Raw genomic sequence first — 20,341 nt, 5'->3', positions numbered from 1 at the left:
GATATATGCATCAATTCCTGTTTTGTTTAGTTGAATACTTGGCAAGAATGTAAATTGTTTAAAACACCCTTCTCCAGACAGACGAACAAATAACACTGTAGCAAAAGCTTATAACAAAAATAATAGAAATAAGTAAGTACTTGTATTTTCAGAAGGCTACATTAGCCAATTTGTTTTTTAAATATTCCGTCTGGCAAATGATAGCTTTTATGTAGTAACAGTTTGCTTTGAGAAAGATAAAAGATAAGCTTATATGCTTAGAGAAGAATAATTTAACTCACAAGTAACCTAACTACATTGTTAATAATTACACATAACCTAATCTCATAGGTGTCTAACTTAAATCATATCAATGATCTGTCGGTGCTAGCTCTATCTTACTATTTCTATATCATCAATATCAATCAATACAAAAAAATAATAAAATTGTAGAAAAGCCAAATTTGTGCATTGGTTTTTTTTTAAATTCTTCATGGAATATACTTAGTTACTGATATAGATGACGAAAATATAGTTTTGGAAATTTTTGTCTGTCTGTCTGAACGCGCATCACTCGAAATCTACTAGACCGATTTGCTTGAAATTTAGTATGTAAGTACCTTATATACCGGATTAACATCTTAGATACATTTCATCCCAGTAAATCTTCAGGTTCCCGTAGGATAATTGAAAAACTAATTATGAATCAAAAATTCCTCGGAATCCCGGGTTAACATGTTATAGAAATTTTATCCCAGCAATCCTGTCCGGGTCCTGTAGGAAAATTAAAATAACAACAATCCATGGAGCCGATTTACTTCAAAATTTTGTAGAAAGGTGTAAACAGAATCTAAACAATTTTTTTTATCGATGAAAGTCTGATATATATATAATTAGAAGTTATCAATTTTCAACCACATTACCCGAGATTGCTATAGGCATTTATGTTTTGAATTAGTATTCAGCCAGATCAATCAACATTTATAAAGTAATCCGAAAAAAAAACTGGGAAGTAAAACGGGACGAGTATCATGGAAAATGGGATGGCACGCAGAAAGCAGGAGTGGGAGTCGGAGCGGGAAATTGGAAGGAGACATGTAGTGGGAAACGGCACGGGACACATTGCGAAAAACATTATGGCACTATATGTAGGAAACGGTACGGGATATCTACATTACATAGCAGGAAGCGGGATTGGACAAGTTTGCGTTTGCGTGAATCTGGGTCATTAACTACATCTGTAATTATTCCAAATTCTATAAAAATCGGTCGACAGAGTAGGTATCTTATCTCCATCTGAGATATTTATAATATTCTAACCAAGAAATTCTTTATGGAAAATTTTCAACTCTTCACGAAAAAAGTCAGCTTGGCTAAGCAGAAAATCAACAATTTGCGCGGTGAAATCCGGAAATCACCCGCATTTACACACCCACCCCACACGAGTGGAAGCTAAAAGGTTTTGCATTTTGGTCACTCAATGATCAAAGAAGTCGGACATCTTTTGTGCAATGATCGATAGGTTGGAGTTAAAGATTGATGAATATAGCTACTTATAAAGGTGACCATCCATTACTTTATTCGGGATATTTGTACCCACTTTCTTTGCTTCGTTGCGACGTAAACCGAAAAAACACTCTTTTTCTCGGATAGAATTTTTACTACTTACTACTTTTTACTAAGTATTCTATATTTTTCAGATTCAATTAATACATTTCTATATATGACCAATATTTCATCTGTTTTAATGCAGCGCTTTTGAGATTTGAGAGAAAAAGTTTGAGATCAAGTATCGTTTATGTAGCAGACATAGTAACAATATTATCTCCTGCCTATATGCACAAGAGATGCTATGGCGTAGCGGCTTTACGATTTGGGTCTAAATTTATTTTAGCCAATTCGATGTATGAAGGATTTAGTTTTATGTATTAAATACGTGAAAATCTATTCTTTATTACATTGTTTTCGTTGAGTATATGAACGGTGGTCAAGTATGGATTTATTGTAAAATTAAAATTGTCTAAATCTAATTGCGTCAAGATAAGGTAAACGTAAAAAATCAGACCACAGACAATGTCATTGGCGTAACAATTGCTACCCATTGCCACACGGCCTATTCATATATATAGATATCTAGACTAGATATAGATATACAATCTAAATTAATTTAATAAATTGCAGTTCAGTTATCTATGGGTGAAGTCAACCTTGATCTAGTTGTGTTCGTAAAATCGGATTTAAAGATTGTTTCATAAGAAATCACAAATATTAAAAACTAATATACTTACTTATATAAAGAATAAGAATTATCTATGCCTTGCCTATACCGAAAATTCCGCGAAAATATGTTCAGTTATTTTTGAGTCTAAGAACCAATAACATCCATATGTTCATACAAAATATCAACTGTATTAAACTTTTGCATATAAAAAAATATTTGTAAATATTAAATCTATTTTAAAATTACTTGGAAACCCTAAAAACGGTACCATATCTATTTCTATTAGCCCTTATCAACGATGAAAATAGGTTGTTATTTCTATCATCGCAACCGGAGAAGGAAAAACAGATTAGGATACACCTACATATATATATCCTACATAGCTACATAGTAAGCATCTCAAATACATCCGACAGGAAATTTGATCAATAAAATTGGCAAATTACTTCCTCTCCATAAGGCGACCTTTTACAACCGTTTTTTCCACTGTCAGTATTATATATATATATATATATATATATATATATATATATATATATATATATATATATATATATATATATATATATATATATATATATATATATATATATAGTCTTATCGTCAGTCTTATCGTCAGATATATAGAAGAGTCTTTTTACTTGTGTTTATGTGTGAATAACGTCACGTAACGTACAATTCACATACCTAATATATAAGCATCATCAAACATATTTGCTAATAGCCATTTTCTATTTCAGGTAATTTCTATTGAGACAACACCACGGCACGTAACTGCGAGCCATCAAGGGAAGTGAAAATATGTTTTTCTTTGCCCATTCTCGGGTACAGAGTGCAAATATTTTGTGCAAAGAAAAAGTCGCCTCTCACTTTCATATTGGCCAGATTTTGGCCCACGTGTGAATGCGAATACTGCCGATTCTCAACGGACACTCGACTCATAAATTAAAGTTTGTACGCAAACAATACTTTATTGTACAACTAGCTCTTGCCCGCCGCTACGCCCGCGTAAATTTCCCACAGGAACATTATTTTTTTTTTATGAAAAGTACCCAATGCTTTTCTCCATACTTCAAACTACAGGTATACAAAATTTCAAGAAGATTGGTATAGATAGAGCGTGAAGAGGTAATAAACAAACATACTTTCGCATTTATAATATTAGGATAGATAGCTCGACACCCAATGTGAAAAACATCTTTAGTTTGAAGAATCGAAGTATCATCATGATTTTTGGTTAGCTACTACCATATAATCTATTTTCTCGCGATTTTGTTGAAATTGTAATGGGAATTGAAAAATTATAGCTTAAATGTTTAGGATAAAAGTACTTATAATGTAAGTACTATATTTTATAAGTATTTTATTTACCTCTATTAAGTTCAATTTTATACTAAACTTCATTGCCTAAATATGACTAAATTACAAATAATATGTGTATAAATAGAGGGCTAAACGCCATATTGCATTGTGCTAATTACAAATTTTACAACGAATAGGAATATTAATTATGGGTTATTCATGTGTAATATTTATATTTTGTGCACATAGTTATTGGCATCGATTGTCGGATTGTCAATCAACTTTCCAATTATATCGCGTATGAAATACGTAATCAAACCGGACTCATCGCCGTGATTCTCAACCACCTGTACTTTATTGCTCATATTTTGACTTCGGGAAATACGAATGAAAAATGAAAGTGCATTTTCATTGAATCATTTTATTATTTATTCGCCCACCACTTGGTTAATACTTGTTACAATTACAATAGAGATGCACCACTCAGTTTGACCTTGGCTTTAGGTAACCTGCGCACCACCGACGTTTAGACAAATGTTTTTCTGCGCAGGGTACAGTTAACGTCAAATTAGGTGACTAATGCAACCTACTCTTACCTGGTGACATTGTTTACAGGTAGGTATATCGAATTTGCCTACTATATTATTACTAGATTGAATCATAATACAGGTCACTCGGCACCGCGCGTGTGACATCCCTGGTGAATAGGTGTCTAAAGGTTGCGGTGGCCATTTACCACCAGATGGGCCGCATATAGGAATAGCCTGCCTGCTTAGGAGCATGAAAAAGTCAGCCCGTAATTAGTTTATTACCACACAGAGCTGAACAGATATTTTTAGCAATTATTAGCGTGGTCAAATTATATTTTTAGCATTTACTTTTCGACTACATAATATTTATAAGTTGATACTGTAGTGAATAGACAGTGAATATTTGATATAATCATTTTTTTATTACAAGAATGATAGAAATGTCAATGAAACACTAAATATGATATTCATATTATCATTGAAAAAAAAATTAAGTTTAACCTTTTGACCATACGCGTGATCAGCTTCATGTGGTCTCAAAAGGAATAACCCGAAACTATATTTTCTAAAACATCAAAACTGATATTGAAACTGAAATCTTTTGGATTGCCTAAATAAACTTTCCTAGGAAATGAAATAAATTCACAACACAAAATGGCTGTTAATGAATTGTCGGTCAAAACATTAAAATAAATGAAATACCGATTGAATATTAAATAAGATATAAATTCCTGATTGGATAATCCAGTGCGATGATAAATGTGTATTTGAAGTGCCGAATTGCGTATCCTAGGCCCGTGTAAATATTTGGACCAACTAACCGCAAGAGTAAAGATAAAATTTAGTAAAAATGGATTCGACAAAGTATAATCTTGTCTGGTCAACATTTTGTAAGTGAGAATTATTATTTTGTGCCCTTTTTTTAATTGTTTACACAATGCATCTTGTGGTAATATAAGTTTTCAAGTTAAAATTTCAAACATCATTATTCTTGTAAAAGAACTTTAAAAATAGGTACTTTATAATTTAGTAATTTAATATTTAACATCTAAGTTTTGTATACAATGCTATTGGAACGTGTGACCTTGTCTAAAGCTACAAGTCGATACTACACTAAACTTTGATCCAGACCTCATTGGTACTTTGTTTTCCGTTATTTTCTATAAATTTTGATACTTACGTGCATCGACGTACGTCGAAACTCCATACGACATCTGCAACATCTGCATTGTCCATTGACGGACGTCAAAACAACGGAGGACGATGGAGCACGACATATATAGTAATGGGGGCGGATTCTAAGGATAATCATTTAATCTAGTATTTACTCATGTAACGGCAGTGCATTCCATAATGTCCGCAAACACTCTGATTTTATTTGACATCGAATTAATATTCAGGACGACTGTGGTTGGTCCCGTTGTTTGGGCCGTCCACATAACGGCTCCAATCCTTGTTCCTAATAATGTATTTGGCATCAGAATGAAATTTCGGTACTATTCTACATAATTTATAAATTCTAAGCTACGAACTACAAAATAATAAAATTTAGAATTTAAATGATGACTATATCGATAGACCAAATTATGAAGTTGAGTTCTAGCAAAATAAGGTTTTCTTATTCTAGTAGCTTTACTATACTCTAGTAGTTTACATTGTAATATAGTAGTAGCCCAAAGCATAGTATGAAAAAATAGATAACGTATGTTAATTAGTTTAATAAACGATTCTAACCAACCACCGCACCGCACCGACCCTGCCAGGCCACTTGTCACGTAAAATACTTTCAGCTCCACAAAATCCTTAACAAAAAATACCCAAATCAAAACTGGTCGAGGAAATAAAACTGCAAGAACAGACTTTAAAATTGTATAAAAGACAAGCTTTTCATCATCAAAGTTTCGAAACCGGTTTCCACAACATCGACTCATCTTGACTCAGCCTATGGGCCAGTCACGACCACGACTCTTGGTTTGGTATTTACTAATCAAGCTTTATCAGATACTAGCTGTCGACCCCGTCTTCGCTCGGGTAAAACTATAATAAATAATGATACTATGAAAAATACTTGCATCCAAATCCATTGCGTAGTAATAGGTATAAGCGAATCTGTTTTATACTATGTAATGATTATTTTTATCTTTTTTAGATTACGCTAGAAGATATTAAATATTTATACCTAATTTTGTATGGAGCTTGTATTCAGCAAAGTCTTCTGAAAGTTTAAAGTCAAATTGGAAATGATATAGTATTTTTCTCAAAAAGCTACAAACGAATCATCTTTATAACATTAGATATAATACCAAGAACAACAATAGAATGTTTTCTACGAACCGTTCTGATAAAAAACTCTTTTGATAAAAAAGGACAAATTCTAAATTCTAGTGTCAATATTTTAGAATATATCTACATTTTATTTTGAATTTTGTCACATAGATAACATTTTTATCGAAAATGGCCAACATTTTGTAGAAGACATTTTATTGTTGATCTTGGTATTATATCCAGTACTTGAAATATACCAATCAAAATGACACTACGAATAAACTCTGGGGTAAACTTACGATTTCTTATTTCTAATGGATGATAAGCTGAGAAATACTTTATTTCACCTATAAAATTCCATTATAAAGCAATCTGAGCCGTTGAAAACCATCTGGCCGCAGTAATTTATGTAACAGTAAGGTTGCGCAATAGCTGAGGTCAAGATAATTTCACTGGGTTGGTATTTTATGACCACGACCAGGTCATTCGACTTTGACTTTAGGTTTCTCGTGTACACAACATTAAATGAGATTAAATATCGTTGTTAGAATATAGGCATTCAATATTTGAATGAATTAAAAAATAAGTTGCTTGAATTCATATTTATTATCAGATCATTACTTACTTTTTATATTAAGGTTAATAACAGTCTTTCATAAAATAAGCCATAGCAAAGTTTGTAACTATTCCATTTAGTTTAATATTATGTAAAAGGTGACTAAGCTATAAGTACTATTTGTAATAAATTTAAGATCATTGTTGGAACATTTGGTTGGCGAATGAATGTGATCTTAACACGTATATATCTACCATTTATAATTCTAAAACCCTGTTTACCCAATTACAAAGTTGATTCAATAAAACTGCGAAATAGTTACAGTCGGCGTGAGACAGTTTCGAAAAGCGGCCATTACAGAAGGTAATCATAAGCAGGTCGGCCAGCGTTCCCATTGTCACAATGGTCAATTAGACGTCTCGCTCCGGATTTTTGTAACGGCACGTGAGAATCTTCCAAATTTAAATGTGATATAAAACATATCAAAAACTAACGTGGTCACCTTTTTTTTAATAACTTACATTTGATAAATACTCCTTAATATTATAAACGCCAAAGTTTGTGTGATTTATGTGTGTATGTTTGCTAATCTACTGAACCGATGGTTATGAAATTTGATATAATAAATTGAAAGATAAAATATTTCAGTAAGTTTAAGTACTATTAGAATTCCCATAACTATTCGATAATCGTGAAATTTTTAAATGTAAAGATTATTACATTTTATATTTACTAGGTACTGTATAAATCATTTACCTAAGTACACTTGTGTATTATTTCAGGTTTAGAGCTACCAGAGAGTTTAACTTTATTACTGTTTGTTATATGATGGAGGGCATAACCCATAGCAGAAACGTTGATTAAAACATCAGATTTGTATTCGTAAAGCAACCTCTCAGTCGAATCAATGAACGATGATCATAAATATTTATTGAGGAAAGTTTCTCAACAACCGGTGAATATTAAATTGAAAGAAATTTACTATTTCAAGGAGAGCCTTTCGCACCAAAATCTCCTGCGAAAAGTTTCCATGTTTAATGGAAAGGATTTTATTTTTTTACGAGTTTTGTAAAGTTTAGGGAAGTATTTTGTTTCGTGAAAAAATAAAACACAAAAGTTAATATTGTGGAACTTTGAAATAAATTTTTATTCAACTTCCTTGGGCGTGTAATTAACTCTCTGGTTAGCAACTTTTTAGTAGATGAGCAATACTCGAAAATTAAGAAATTTCGAGGAAACTTTTTAATTTTTGATTACTTGTTCTATTACATCTGAATATCACAAAAAACATATAATTTCTGAATATAAATGTAACATGCAAAAATACAAAGGCCAGTAAGTATTTAAATAAAATAAAAAAAAATAGTTGAAAGAGTTATTTAAATTACTGGCTATTCAGAAAAAAAATTCAAAATAAGAAGATATGATTTATCTGAGCACGTACCTATATGTACGCGCAACATCGCTTATCCGCGTCGCATCGCACACAAACAATGGGAGAGGATCGGGCCCGTGAGAATAGGCCACGGGGCCATGTTATGTGATTCGTGGGTTGACGATGGGTCGCTTACTTTCATCTCTACGGCGCTTTTCACACTCACCTTATTTTCCCGCGTACAATTTCCATTCGATTTTGAAATTATATTGAAAACTGCTATTTTTAATCGACTGAGATTTGGTTTGTGCTATGAAGCGGTTTACACCCTTAAATTTATGAATTTAAGGGTATATGTTCAGCTTTCAAATTTCAATATTAGCAATGTTATGTTTTTATAACAAGCTTTTACTTAACTTGTAAAGTACCTAACTATGTATGTACCTATGACGGGTATTTGGTATTCGGGTGGAACTTGCCACTCAATTTGAAGCAGATATCTTCAACCGATTGAGGTAAAAATTTGTACACACGTTTAGTTTGGATGACAATGCATTTATATGCATGATGGAGTTCTCAGGAACGGCTACGTGAAAAAAAATTTTTTTTTTCAAGTATTGAATGCAATAAGATCTCTCTAACAACAATAAAATCTGGTGTCAAAAATTACATGTTTAAAAAACTTATTTATATATTATGTAGTTTGGCGTAATAAGTTTTTGGTTAAAAAAAGAAATGTTGGCCAAATTCACATATTAATAATAACATATGTTTACTAGAAATAAATATTTTCATTACAGCAGTATTTTTAAACTGGAAGTAAATATTGCATTGAAATATTTTTGGGCTGTGTTGTGTGTACATAATTATAAAACATTGTGCGGTCATTATAATACTTCTCAGTGCCTAATGAATCCAAACAATGAGAAAGACCTTAGCCCAAAAGTAGGACATAAGTTCTTTTTTGTTTTTTACAACTTATCTTCAAATTACATTCTTTGCGTACTCATTAAAATTGTAAATATGAAATACAGATTTAGAATATAAATAACCACTAAACATTTGCTTTGAGTCACAATACGTACGCATATTATACATAAGTTTAAGAAGTAAGCGATTTATTTCACAGTATGCAATGGGTAGTACTGGTTAGTAACACCAAACATTTATTTTCGTTTCCACACTTTCGCAGTTCACCTAAGTGGTTTCAAAGTACATTGCTGGTTTTACCTTGAAGTAAAAAAAGCTGATACACAGACTACTCAATGTACGTTCAATCACGTTGGCATCTAAGTTCGATAAGAGGGTAGACTTAGTTTAAGTAATTTTTTGACGTCAATTTATTATGTGTATAGTGTGTGTATATCATACTAAATTGAATAAATAATTTTGTTTTTTTTTTGGTGATATTTTTTTGATAGTGGTGCTAAGAGAAGAGGGTCAATTTCAAAGACTCTATTCACTCACCAATCCCAGCTTCTACTAGACTACAAAAATATTAAAATAATTATATGAGACACTCATTACACTTTATCAGATTTCAGGATATTACCCAATGAAATTCCAAAACTAATAATAATCCGTTCCAACACGGGAAATTGCATTTTACTATGCTACTAGAGCCGTCAAAGCGTATTGACACACCGCTAAATTGCAGGGATATTAACCGACCGGTTTCTGTAGGCCACAGTTCATTTGCAATATATATGAAATCACCGCTTAATTAGCTTTAACACATATTTAACCCAAAATTGCCCCATTACACTCAGGAACTCAAAATTACAAAATAAATAAATAGTAAAGCTAGTTTTCATTCTCTGAATTTCGCATATAAAGTATCTACTACCTACATATAGCCAAATAAAAAATGGTGGGTGGTGCGAACCGGGGTTCTAATTCTACAGAAATTTTCCTACGTAAATTGCTAAATAAATAAGTTTATTTTTTTATATAAATGTTGAAATCTTTCGATGGACACATTATGCATATTGTTTTGTCATTTTTTCTTCAAAAACCTGTCTTACAATAATACAACTTCAACCACAACTCTTCTCAAGCATTTATTGATTGGTCCTTCGAGCCGGATTATTCTTTAAACATTAATATTGGGGTATTTTTGATTCAGAATCAGTTACGTAATGGAGAAAACATATCTGTATTGACTTGCGGTAATTTGGAACAGAACATTCAGAGTTCATGTCCATTGTATGCAAATCCTTTATATTTAACACGATGTGATCGCGTTTGGCTTTTATATTTACCTATTCATATATTGGTAGTACCCAATTAGGTACTCTATTTTTTTTTCTTGATTTATTGCCAACAATATATTTTGTTTGATAATGTTAAAAATATCGGTAAGGATTCTAATACTTGTATTATTTTAATGACAACTAAATTGCAACGCTCTTACGGGGTTAATTTGTGCACTAGAAATGTTTAAGAAATTCTCCTTATATATATCCCATCTCATATATCCTTTTCATCTTTCTTGCCTTTACCTTTTAGTAAGCTCTTTAATCGCATACGTGACATTTTCATATCCCATCCCGCTATCCTTGGAGCCAATATTTTGATATGAGTTATATAGGGCATCCATTTTTCTGTCTTTATTTTCTTTATTTTGTCAGATTTTATTCAAGTCGCCTAAATGCAAGACATGACTTAGTAATTTGACTTTGAATTGAAATGACTTGATGTGAAAACATTATTAAGAGTTCGTTGCACTAGTCAACTTTGACTTTAACTTTAACTTGCGCATGATAACGAAAAGTGCGCCATTTTTTTATCTAAACGACCGGCTGCGCGCAGGTTATTTTTAACGTCAAAGAAAACTTTAAGACAATAAAGTCTTTAATTACACTTTTAACGCACATACGACTAATTTGACAGTTTTATTCCACCTAATTTTAGTAAAACAGAAATATAAATATATTTCTTATATCATAGGGATAATAAAATAAAAGTATCCTAACGCATCGTCTCAAAAATTTGCATTTTTTACAATACACGTCATCCTAACTCACAGACGTGAGATCCGGAATTGAATGATGTCAGACAGACAAACCAAGGTTACTATATTTATTATTATACGACTAGTTTTATTTAACTGATTTACGAACTGAAAAAACAGTTTCTAGCTGTTGCTTTCCATATCGATTTCAATTTTGCCTGTAGTGAAATTTTTAAAGTACTATTTATATAACAAGCATAAACTAACTGGAGTCCTGACTCATCAGGCCGTAATTAAATTATGCATTACTCAAGGTCTTTAAGGCAATGAACTTTTTATTATTACCTTGGCTTACGCATTATTATGTTATGTCACTGACTACACTCATTACATACAAGCATAAGTGGTTGTCTTTACATTATTCTTGTCAATTTTAATGTTTGTTTTCTTCCCATGGAAAAAGTAGGAACTCTGACGAAGTACCTACTAATTCAATTCCACGGATCTTCCAAATTCGAATAATTTTTTTTAATGCTGGTCAACTATTAATTACTTTTTCAAATCTCATAATCAAAAGCACCTATCGCTTTACAGCCTACCGTGCGTAGTTTCGATTTCGAATGCTAAACAAAAAAGTCACGACATTGTTTAGATCCAAAGACATTCAGCTGTTTGCCCTCGCCCCAGTTTCCGTTCGCGAAGTGAATTCGACTTCTATTTGCTCGTTCCGATCGTACGTGACGAAAGAACGACGATTCCTGTGCCATCCTATCTCTAGTCGAGGAAAACTGAACGTGTTCTCCTGATGAAAAATAAAGTAATAAAGAAAAGAAGTAATAAAGTCACTCTTTAGATGGTACCAAATCGATAAGACTGTAACATTGGACTAAATATTTGAAATGACTAAATATTAAAATAAATATTTTATACATAATATAATAAATTACCGTAATACAAACGAAATCATAAGAAGAGAGCAAAATTGTTCGAATGTGAATATAGGGTGTAAAAAAGTTAATTCTTAAAAGTAATCAATCGCGTCCACTACAATGAATACGGAAACCTCCTTACGTATATCATTTTTAGAAATTTTAATATTAAATTGAAACTTTGCATAGGATTTATTCAAGGTATAAGGTAAGGCCTTTATATGTATATAGATAGGTATTTTGTTACACCTGTAACAAAATACCTGCCTACATTCTACATTCGACCAATTTTGCTCTCAGGAACAAATCCAATATAGCAAATATGGTAGGCAGACTTCCTTCTTGAATCACATATCAATCAGCAAAAGACTGGTAAATCGAAGAGGCCTTTATTTTTACAAAAATAAATAGGAAACATGTTACGACCAGAGTTATTAACATTTCAATCTGCAAAAACCTCTTCACGGACCCATAGTCACGGACGAGATGACGTTTTTAGTTTTTTTACGCGAAGATGTTCAAACGTTCTTTCTTCCAACACGATTGGTGGATTTGAATGCCTTGGGGGTTCGAGTAAAAGGATTTAAATTCTACTCTACTATCGCTATTGAAATAGCTCCAGACTTCTCATATAAGAGCAAATGAAAATATAGTTTGAATTGAATGAATGCGGGTAAATAAATTGACCTTATTAAGTAGAGCGACTCCTTTTATCGGTTTGCTTCTCCGATAGTTGGTGATGATTTTAAATTTTAAACCACATTCACCACAAAAAAATTACCAGTCATTGTCAGTATGCTAAATGTATTATTCTTTTACTTATCTTCAGTCATTGCAATGTCCCAGCCTGGGTCACTGGTCTTCCTTAAGGATTATACAATCAAGAGAATGGCCCGGCCCACTACAGGGGCTCAATGCAGTTATACTCGATTTTGGTCACAAAAATATGTAATTCCTTGTAGCTAAATCGATTATGCCAAACTATTTCAGTTTGGCCATGGGGTAAAAGGGGCAAATCGTGGATGTTTTCCTTTATACACTTACTACATTGGCTATTTGTAATATTATACTTTTTGTTTCAACATTAACGTTCAAAGTTGGAGTGCTAAATTTGTAAAACATTCTCAGCAGCTTTGTTAACTAAAGTGGCATAAATATCCCGAGTGCTGTATAGCAAATCCTGCTATTTTGTTGTTCTACATTGTTTCCGTGGAGAAAGCTAAAGTGTACCGTTTTGTCCACAGATTTACGATGCTGATAAGGTGTCCGGCGGCACTATGTGCCGTCGCGCTCCTTCTGACAGTAACGCCCATCAGTACAGAGGTAAGATTTACTTTTTTCAAAGAAAATAGCCTATATATATATTGTCACGTATTGTCATATATGTCTATCTAGCCTATATATTGTCATAGCCTAGCGGTTTTGCCGTGAACGTGTGACGTAATTAGCATTTATAGCATTACTATGGTGCCTGTGAAGGCCTAATGCCTACTAGTATATGATATTTAGGATTTTGGAAATAATTTCGGATGCATATAACGCAATGCCTTAGCAATCATATGCCATGTATTAGTAATCTGTCACTATTTCTGAATCTCAATTCCACCGTCAAGCCCGCTAAATGTGACCTTTGTTTCTCGTGACACTTGGCACTGTCTAGTCAAATAGTTGTCTGTCTACCCACGTCAAGACGGTCAAAGGCATTGACTTTCTTGAGATCAATAGATTTTTTTTTTATATTCCAACTTTATGAGTTAGTAACACATAAAGGAAATAATTCAATGAATTACCAACATATACCAAATTTAAAGCACAAAATAAAGTAATCACAGAAAATAATAAGGCAATTTCTAGGATAGGAAATATGAGATGTAATTTTGGCAGCGGTCCTAATCGGTGGCCTCTTAAAGGACCTTTTTCTAAGTGTCTCATTAGCATACCGTCCCCTGGTATTAATTAAGAGCTTTTGGCATCTTCAGCAGGCATTTGAGGCAATGGATTTATTTATGAAGCAATAAAAAATATTTTTGATACTCGATAGAAACCATAGTGTAATTAACGCAATCACTTTCGAATAAATTTATTTCGTAAATGATAATTAAAACTGTTTGTAAGCACTCAGTAGTCTCGTAAGTACCTAGTATATTCAAACTAACCCTTTTTATCAAGGTAATTCTTTCAAAAGAACTTCGTCTCTTGTCAATGGAAAAAGGACTAATGGAACTGATAACTCATAATTTAAAGTCTGAAATAATTAATTATCTGTGTACTCTGAAAAACAACAAAAAACCTCGTAATTATGAAGAATGATAATAATATGATGATGTTTCAACGATATAGAATATATATATATATATATATATATATATATATATATATATATATATATATATATATATATATATATATATATATATATATATATATATATATATATATATTATTGTATCTTTTGTTGAAGAAATCTGATATTCCAATTCGTAATAACGGTGAAATTGTAATTAATTTATTTGCATTTCGCAAGTCTTCGCGCGTGAATGATTTAATTTATTCAATACCCTGTAAGTAATTGGTATGAGTTGATATGTCCGTACGTACGGTACACAATACCTTGCGTAATGTCTGTGCATTGAGTTTGTTTTTACCATACAATACGTTATGATTGAGACACGAAGAGGAAACATCCGGCGCTCTATAACCAATATATTAAATACCATAAACAAAATTGAATAGGTAACCACCTATTCAATTTTGTTTATGCTATTTAATTGATTCGCTTTATTGTTTTTGTGCTTTTTAGATCTACAGATCTACATTTATCGTAACAGAAATTTTCTTTTAAAACCGATTATAAATAATTTTGTTGTACATATATACAAGCTTTTATTTAACTTGCAATGTAACTGTCAACTCAATTTTAAAGCAAATTTCTCCAAGCGATTATGCTGAAGTTACACACACGTTTAGTTTTGATGATAGTATGCACCTGATGGTGCACCCAGGAACGGCTCCAGACATGGGAATTCCTCAACGGTTTACTGCACGGACATGATTTTTTGTCTCACATTGAATGTAATAAGATCTCTCTGACAACAATAAAAGCAATCAAATTATATTTTTTGAAAAAACTTATTTTCAGCACAAGAATAACTAAAATATGTGTGGAGAGGGCTCTATGCCTATCTTCTTACTTACAGTTTGTCAAGAAAGTGAAGAAAATAAAATTTTATCGAACTGCCTCTTGCCATCGAATGACCAAATAAAATGGTCAAGATTGGTGATAAACACCCAGTGTTGCCAGCCAACAGGAGACAGCGTCCTCATTTATTCTCGTCACTTTCTTGACAAACTGTATCTGTACTTTTCCTGCAAATTCTTCTTGTTCTATGCCCTGTTCAGCATTCAGTAAGGTCGGCTTTCCTATTTTTTTGGTACCAAGACAAAAGGGTTGTCGGATAGGGTATATTATATTTTAGGATATTTCCTTATACTGGTCCACCTCGTAGGTTCATCATCATCCTGAACCTGGGTTTTTTCTCAGAGACGGTTGTGAAAAACCTTACGCTATTTTACAACATGATTTTACGCATTTTATTAACGCACCACGGGACCACATCAAATCTGTTCCCCCGCAATCTAAAAGCAAAAAATATTCCCTTAATTTCGTAATACAAGCTCCGCGTTTTCTGAGCACTTTGTTAGTGAATTTATATTTTTTAATTTTGATCGTTTAAAATATGCAACAGTTTTATAGATTAAAATGTTACTTTCATTAAGCATAAAGTCAATGAAAGCCCAGTCTCTTGTGTAAACATTCGATATTTGCACTTTCCACGTGTTGATTTTCGGTAAAAGCAATTCCGGTGCATGATTCATAATTTACAACATTAAATTTATCCAAATAAATACTTTCATTAATTAGTTTAATCATTTTTTTAAATTAATTGGCTTAAAATATTGCTACTGCCGTCTTGTTGCATTGCAACTGATTAACTACAAGTCCTTTTTTGATAAACTTAAAAGAATGTCTGATCTAGCTCACAGGTTTGTTAACCTATAAAATTCTGTACAAAACAAAGCGGAAAACCGTTGCAAAGACCCATATACCTCTGATCTAAATTTACGGAAGCCGCGGGTAGATGCGGTTGGTATTCTCTAAATCTCCCAACCCCTAAAACAAGCTAATAATTTTATTTTGACCCATTTCCTATCCTGAATCAAAATAAAATTGATAGTTCTTCTTTGAAAATAATACACACCTGTACCGAAGGTAAAATAGCGTTCATTAAACAATTTTTTACAAAACTGTCATTTTTGCTACAAGCTTTTATTATCATTAAAGAGATCTCGTGGCATTTAACGCCTGACAAAAAGCCCATATCCGTGCTATAAACCCTCGTTAGGAGCTGATCCTGCATACACTCTCAGGTCATGCTTATCATAATAATGCATTGTCATGGAAACTTGGGATATTTCAACTCTGTAGGACAACTGGAAGTAGGAGAAATACAAATTGCAAGATTTGATTACAGACAGACAATTGGAACAGGTGAAACTAAATAAAAGCTTGTAACAAAAGTGTGTAGTATTATTGAATTCAATTCTTGTCACAGTTTTAGTTCGGCAACAACTAACTCCACATTTCATTCGGGAACCGAACCGCTCTATATCAATTTCCGATTGAAAACCGTCGCCACCACAGATTTGGATTTCTGTTGTTAACAACAGCGAGATTTAAACAATGCTCCAAATATGCTTTCAACAATGTCGCGTGATTTAATGTCCGAATTACGATTTAATTTAACTGTTTTAAGTGTATTCTATACCTAATAATGTAGACAGATGTATATTATAGATCACGATGTTATATTTTACGAGATAGAACCAATGAACATCAAAGGCCACTTTTATAATAGAATTAGATTTAGTGACAGATCGCAACCCATTATTGTTTATTAACAAAATTTTACGTTATTGTTATTATTTTCGACATTATACTTAATCACATTTCTTTTTTATTTCAGAATCTCTTCACATGTCCGAATGGTAAGGTTTTGTTATTTTTTCCATTTATATTAAGACATTAAAAAAAATGTAAAGCTTTCGAAAACAATGAAGATGTAATATGTACATGAACAATAATGTGCGCACTCAGTGGGTGTTATAATGTTACCTTTGATTATGCATTGTCACGAGGGCACTAACAGTGAAATACCGCAATCTCCCTAACATAGACTAAAAAATGTGTTTTTATTTTTTACTTTCTGATCCCAAAGGTAACCCTAAGTAAGTACCTATTTGATTACTACACTACTTATCACCAGCAATTGGATTAATCTGCTGGAGTCCTATCCTACTTTTAAGGTTCATATATGATTATATATATAAAATTAGTTTATATATAAATAGATATAAAATTATTCTACAGATTCAAGCATGTATGTGATGAAACATAAAATTGCAGTTTCAAAATACATTTTCACTTCACATAATTGTGACCAAAGAACAATGCAATGTCGACATGCTTTGCACTCAATGGTCTCATAGGTCACTCCTACGCCGTTAACCAATTATAATAGTCTAAGATCCCACTGCTTGATTTTATTTTAACGTTCTCCTTATCGCTGCTTATTAAAAAAAGGTATGTTCACAATATATTAATAAATAATGATTGAACTAGATTAAAACCATTTTTCCCAATTGATTTATTTATTTAAAACTTTTTATTTATTTAAAACTTTTTTAAACAAAATTAAAATCAATATGTACAATGCTTCAAAATAAATATTGCATTCTATAACAACTTAATTGACAATTGACTACAACGATGTTTTATTAACAACGCATTCTTCCCCCATTTGATTAAATTTTGATAAACGACATCCGCTAGAAGTTTGAACAGATAAACAACGAACTCAAGCAATGAGATCTTAGGCTATAGACCTTTCTGTTATGCTTAAAAATTTACATGTTTGTGCTAATATGTCGATCGTGTACACTAGGTCCTCTTTGAGAAACTGCAGTGTGAATCATTGTTCTTCAATTAACACTGAAAGTTGACAAATAATGGGATATATAGCTGCGCCTTGGGGCTTCGCTCCCGTGGGAAATTCGGGAGAAAAAGTACCCTATGTGTTATTCCAGGTTATATTCTACTGGTTTTTAATTGCGGTAATTAAACGCTCTCGTACAAACTACGCAATGTTCATGTAGTCGCGACATCTGGCTGAGTTCGGCGATAGTGCGAAGCCGGCATAACATTTTATTTACATTCTAAAAACATACACACAGTACAATCCACACAAAAATATATTTTAATCTTCCAAAACCAAGGACAGATAATCATTGTAAATAACGTTGCTAAAACTATCACATAAAGGTGTCTGTGGTACTACCGAGATGTCTACCAAAATAGCAAGTCGTTGATTTTCAATCGCCACATAATTACGCGGGAAATTGCCTCTGATGTTACACGCGTGGCGCCCTCTGTAATCACTAGGAATTCCGTTTAAACGATCAAGTCTGGCTGCAACAAGCGATAAATTGAAATATGTCAAGCAAACATATCTAAATTCATTGTTTCATGAACCTTAACCTCGGGATCCGCGTAAAGTGACATCATAAATCTTGGACTCAAAAAGTGTTTCATTTGAATTATACTTTAATAAAAACTAAAAAATACTAAATCTTACTATAAATAAAATGTATCAATTAAACTGAAATTTGATTATTGTATTTCATTATGTTAATTCATTTATTTATACATTTTATAACTAGGCAACCCAATTTTTGAAGTGAAAACTTCTTTAGCGTTGTGCACTTTTTTTTGTGATGGGTAAAAAATTTTAAACTCGCGTCAGGATACGTGACATCGAAAATTCGTAAGTCGTCAAAAATGATCAAGTTTTCACTTCTGCCGGCACTCCCGGAGTGCAACCCTTTTTTTTTTAAACGCATTGGTACGCTCCAATTTTATCAGAAAAAAAGAAGTAATGTTGACAGGTTCAACACTTGGGAAATTAAAATTTTACAAAGTTAGATGATGACTGTCAAGTTATACAGCCATAGGATCAAACTAAACAAAGATATTTTACTCGTAGAAAATTAACATCTGTATTGTTCATTACGTATGAATCCTATGCTCATCCCGTCTCGAGCTTGCATTACCTAGGAAATGGCAATCTAACTTTGCGGAGTTGAACCAAGAATGTTACAAATGTCGTTGTAGACAGATTGACTTAATTTGGATTCTGGATTAAGTGTGTTCTCTGACTTTGCGTTATTCGCCGACAAGTTAATCTATGTTGCAGTGCATCTGATAGTTAAAGCACTACAATGGAATCCCTGCACTGAATCTCCAATTTTATTAACTAAATTTGTTTAAAAGTTTTTTTAAAGTTTGTGTATTGTAAAGTTTAATTAAGGATTTGTATATTGTATTGATTTGTATATTGTAAAGTTTAATTAACTTTTAAAGGTATAAATTCGAGATTTTTCTCATCCCGGTCACTACATAAAAAATTCTCAAACGTGGTGTTCGTTGATCTGTGTACCTTGTATGGAATTATGTGATAAGTAGGTACTATACTCGTATTTGTATCAACGTGAACATGGAAACAACATAGTCGAATCATTGGATACGAACTAAGTTTGGGGGGATTTAATAAATTAAAATAATTATGTTTACATATATGTAAACATAATCCCACCCAACTTATTTGATAAAATATTGACGAAAGGTAAAATCGTGTTTCAATCTCAGGTAGATATCAATCAGGAAGAAATTATTCACGAATCCATTTCACGCAATAAATTATTCAATTTCCCTTTTTTTATCCGATTGTTATAATGAGTGCGAACTCCCGGCAAATTGGTAGATACTTTTGTGGGACAATGTCGATTGTATTATACCACCACCCCTTTTTTATGATATAAAAATATTTTTGTTTTATCTTTTTTCGTAAAACAACTATATAAACACAATGTATAAGGTAGAATAGTGATATATGGCATTTTCATCAACGTTACAGGATGCTTAATTTAATGACTCATTACTTTTACGAAAACATTACGTATTTCTCTTAGAGTTAACGTAAAAAAAAACATTAAAGTAAAGGCCCCAATAAACGGGTCGTAACGTGAAAGATGTATTGATGGGCTAAGCTTGTACAAGTAACAGAGGTCGAAGTAATTACCATCTACCCTTTTGTCTATGTTGCATAACAATCCGC

General features: G+C 32.3%; 1 protein-coding gene across 3 annotated transcripts in view; it reads left to right on the top strand.

Annotated features, from left to right (window-relative positions):
• The window catches only part of uif (uninflatable), an 81,567-nt gene that overhangs the window by 25,887 nt on the left and 35,339 nt on the right, over window positions 1–20,341 (top strand). For all 3 annotated transcript variants that reach the window (XM_053748244.1, XM_053748243.1, XM_053748242.2), the window contains exons 2-3: window positions 13,355–13,433; window positions 17,135–17,156. In XM_053748244.1, the coding sequence (XP_053604219.1) occupies window positions 13,362–13,433; window positions 17,135–17,156 (94 nt within the window). In that variant the 5' untranslated portion in view covers window positions 13,355–13,361. The remainder of the gene's footprint in view (window positions 1–13,354; window positions 13,434–17,134; window positions 17,157–20,341) is intronic.

This window comes from Plodia interpunctella, chromosome 7, assembly GCF_027563975.2.
Source record: "Plodia interpunctella isolate USDA-ARS_2022_Savannah chromosome 7, ilPloInte3.2, whole genome shotgun sequence".
Taxonomy (NCBI): Eukaryota; Metazoa; Arthropoda; class Insecta; order Lepidoptera; family Pyralidae; genus Plodia; species Plodia interpunctella.
This window is presented reverse-complemented; position numbering and strand designations above follow the sequence as displayed.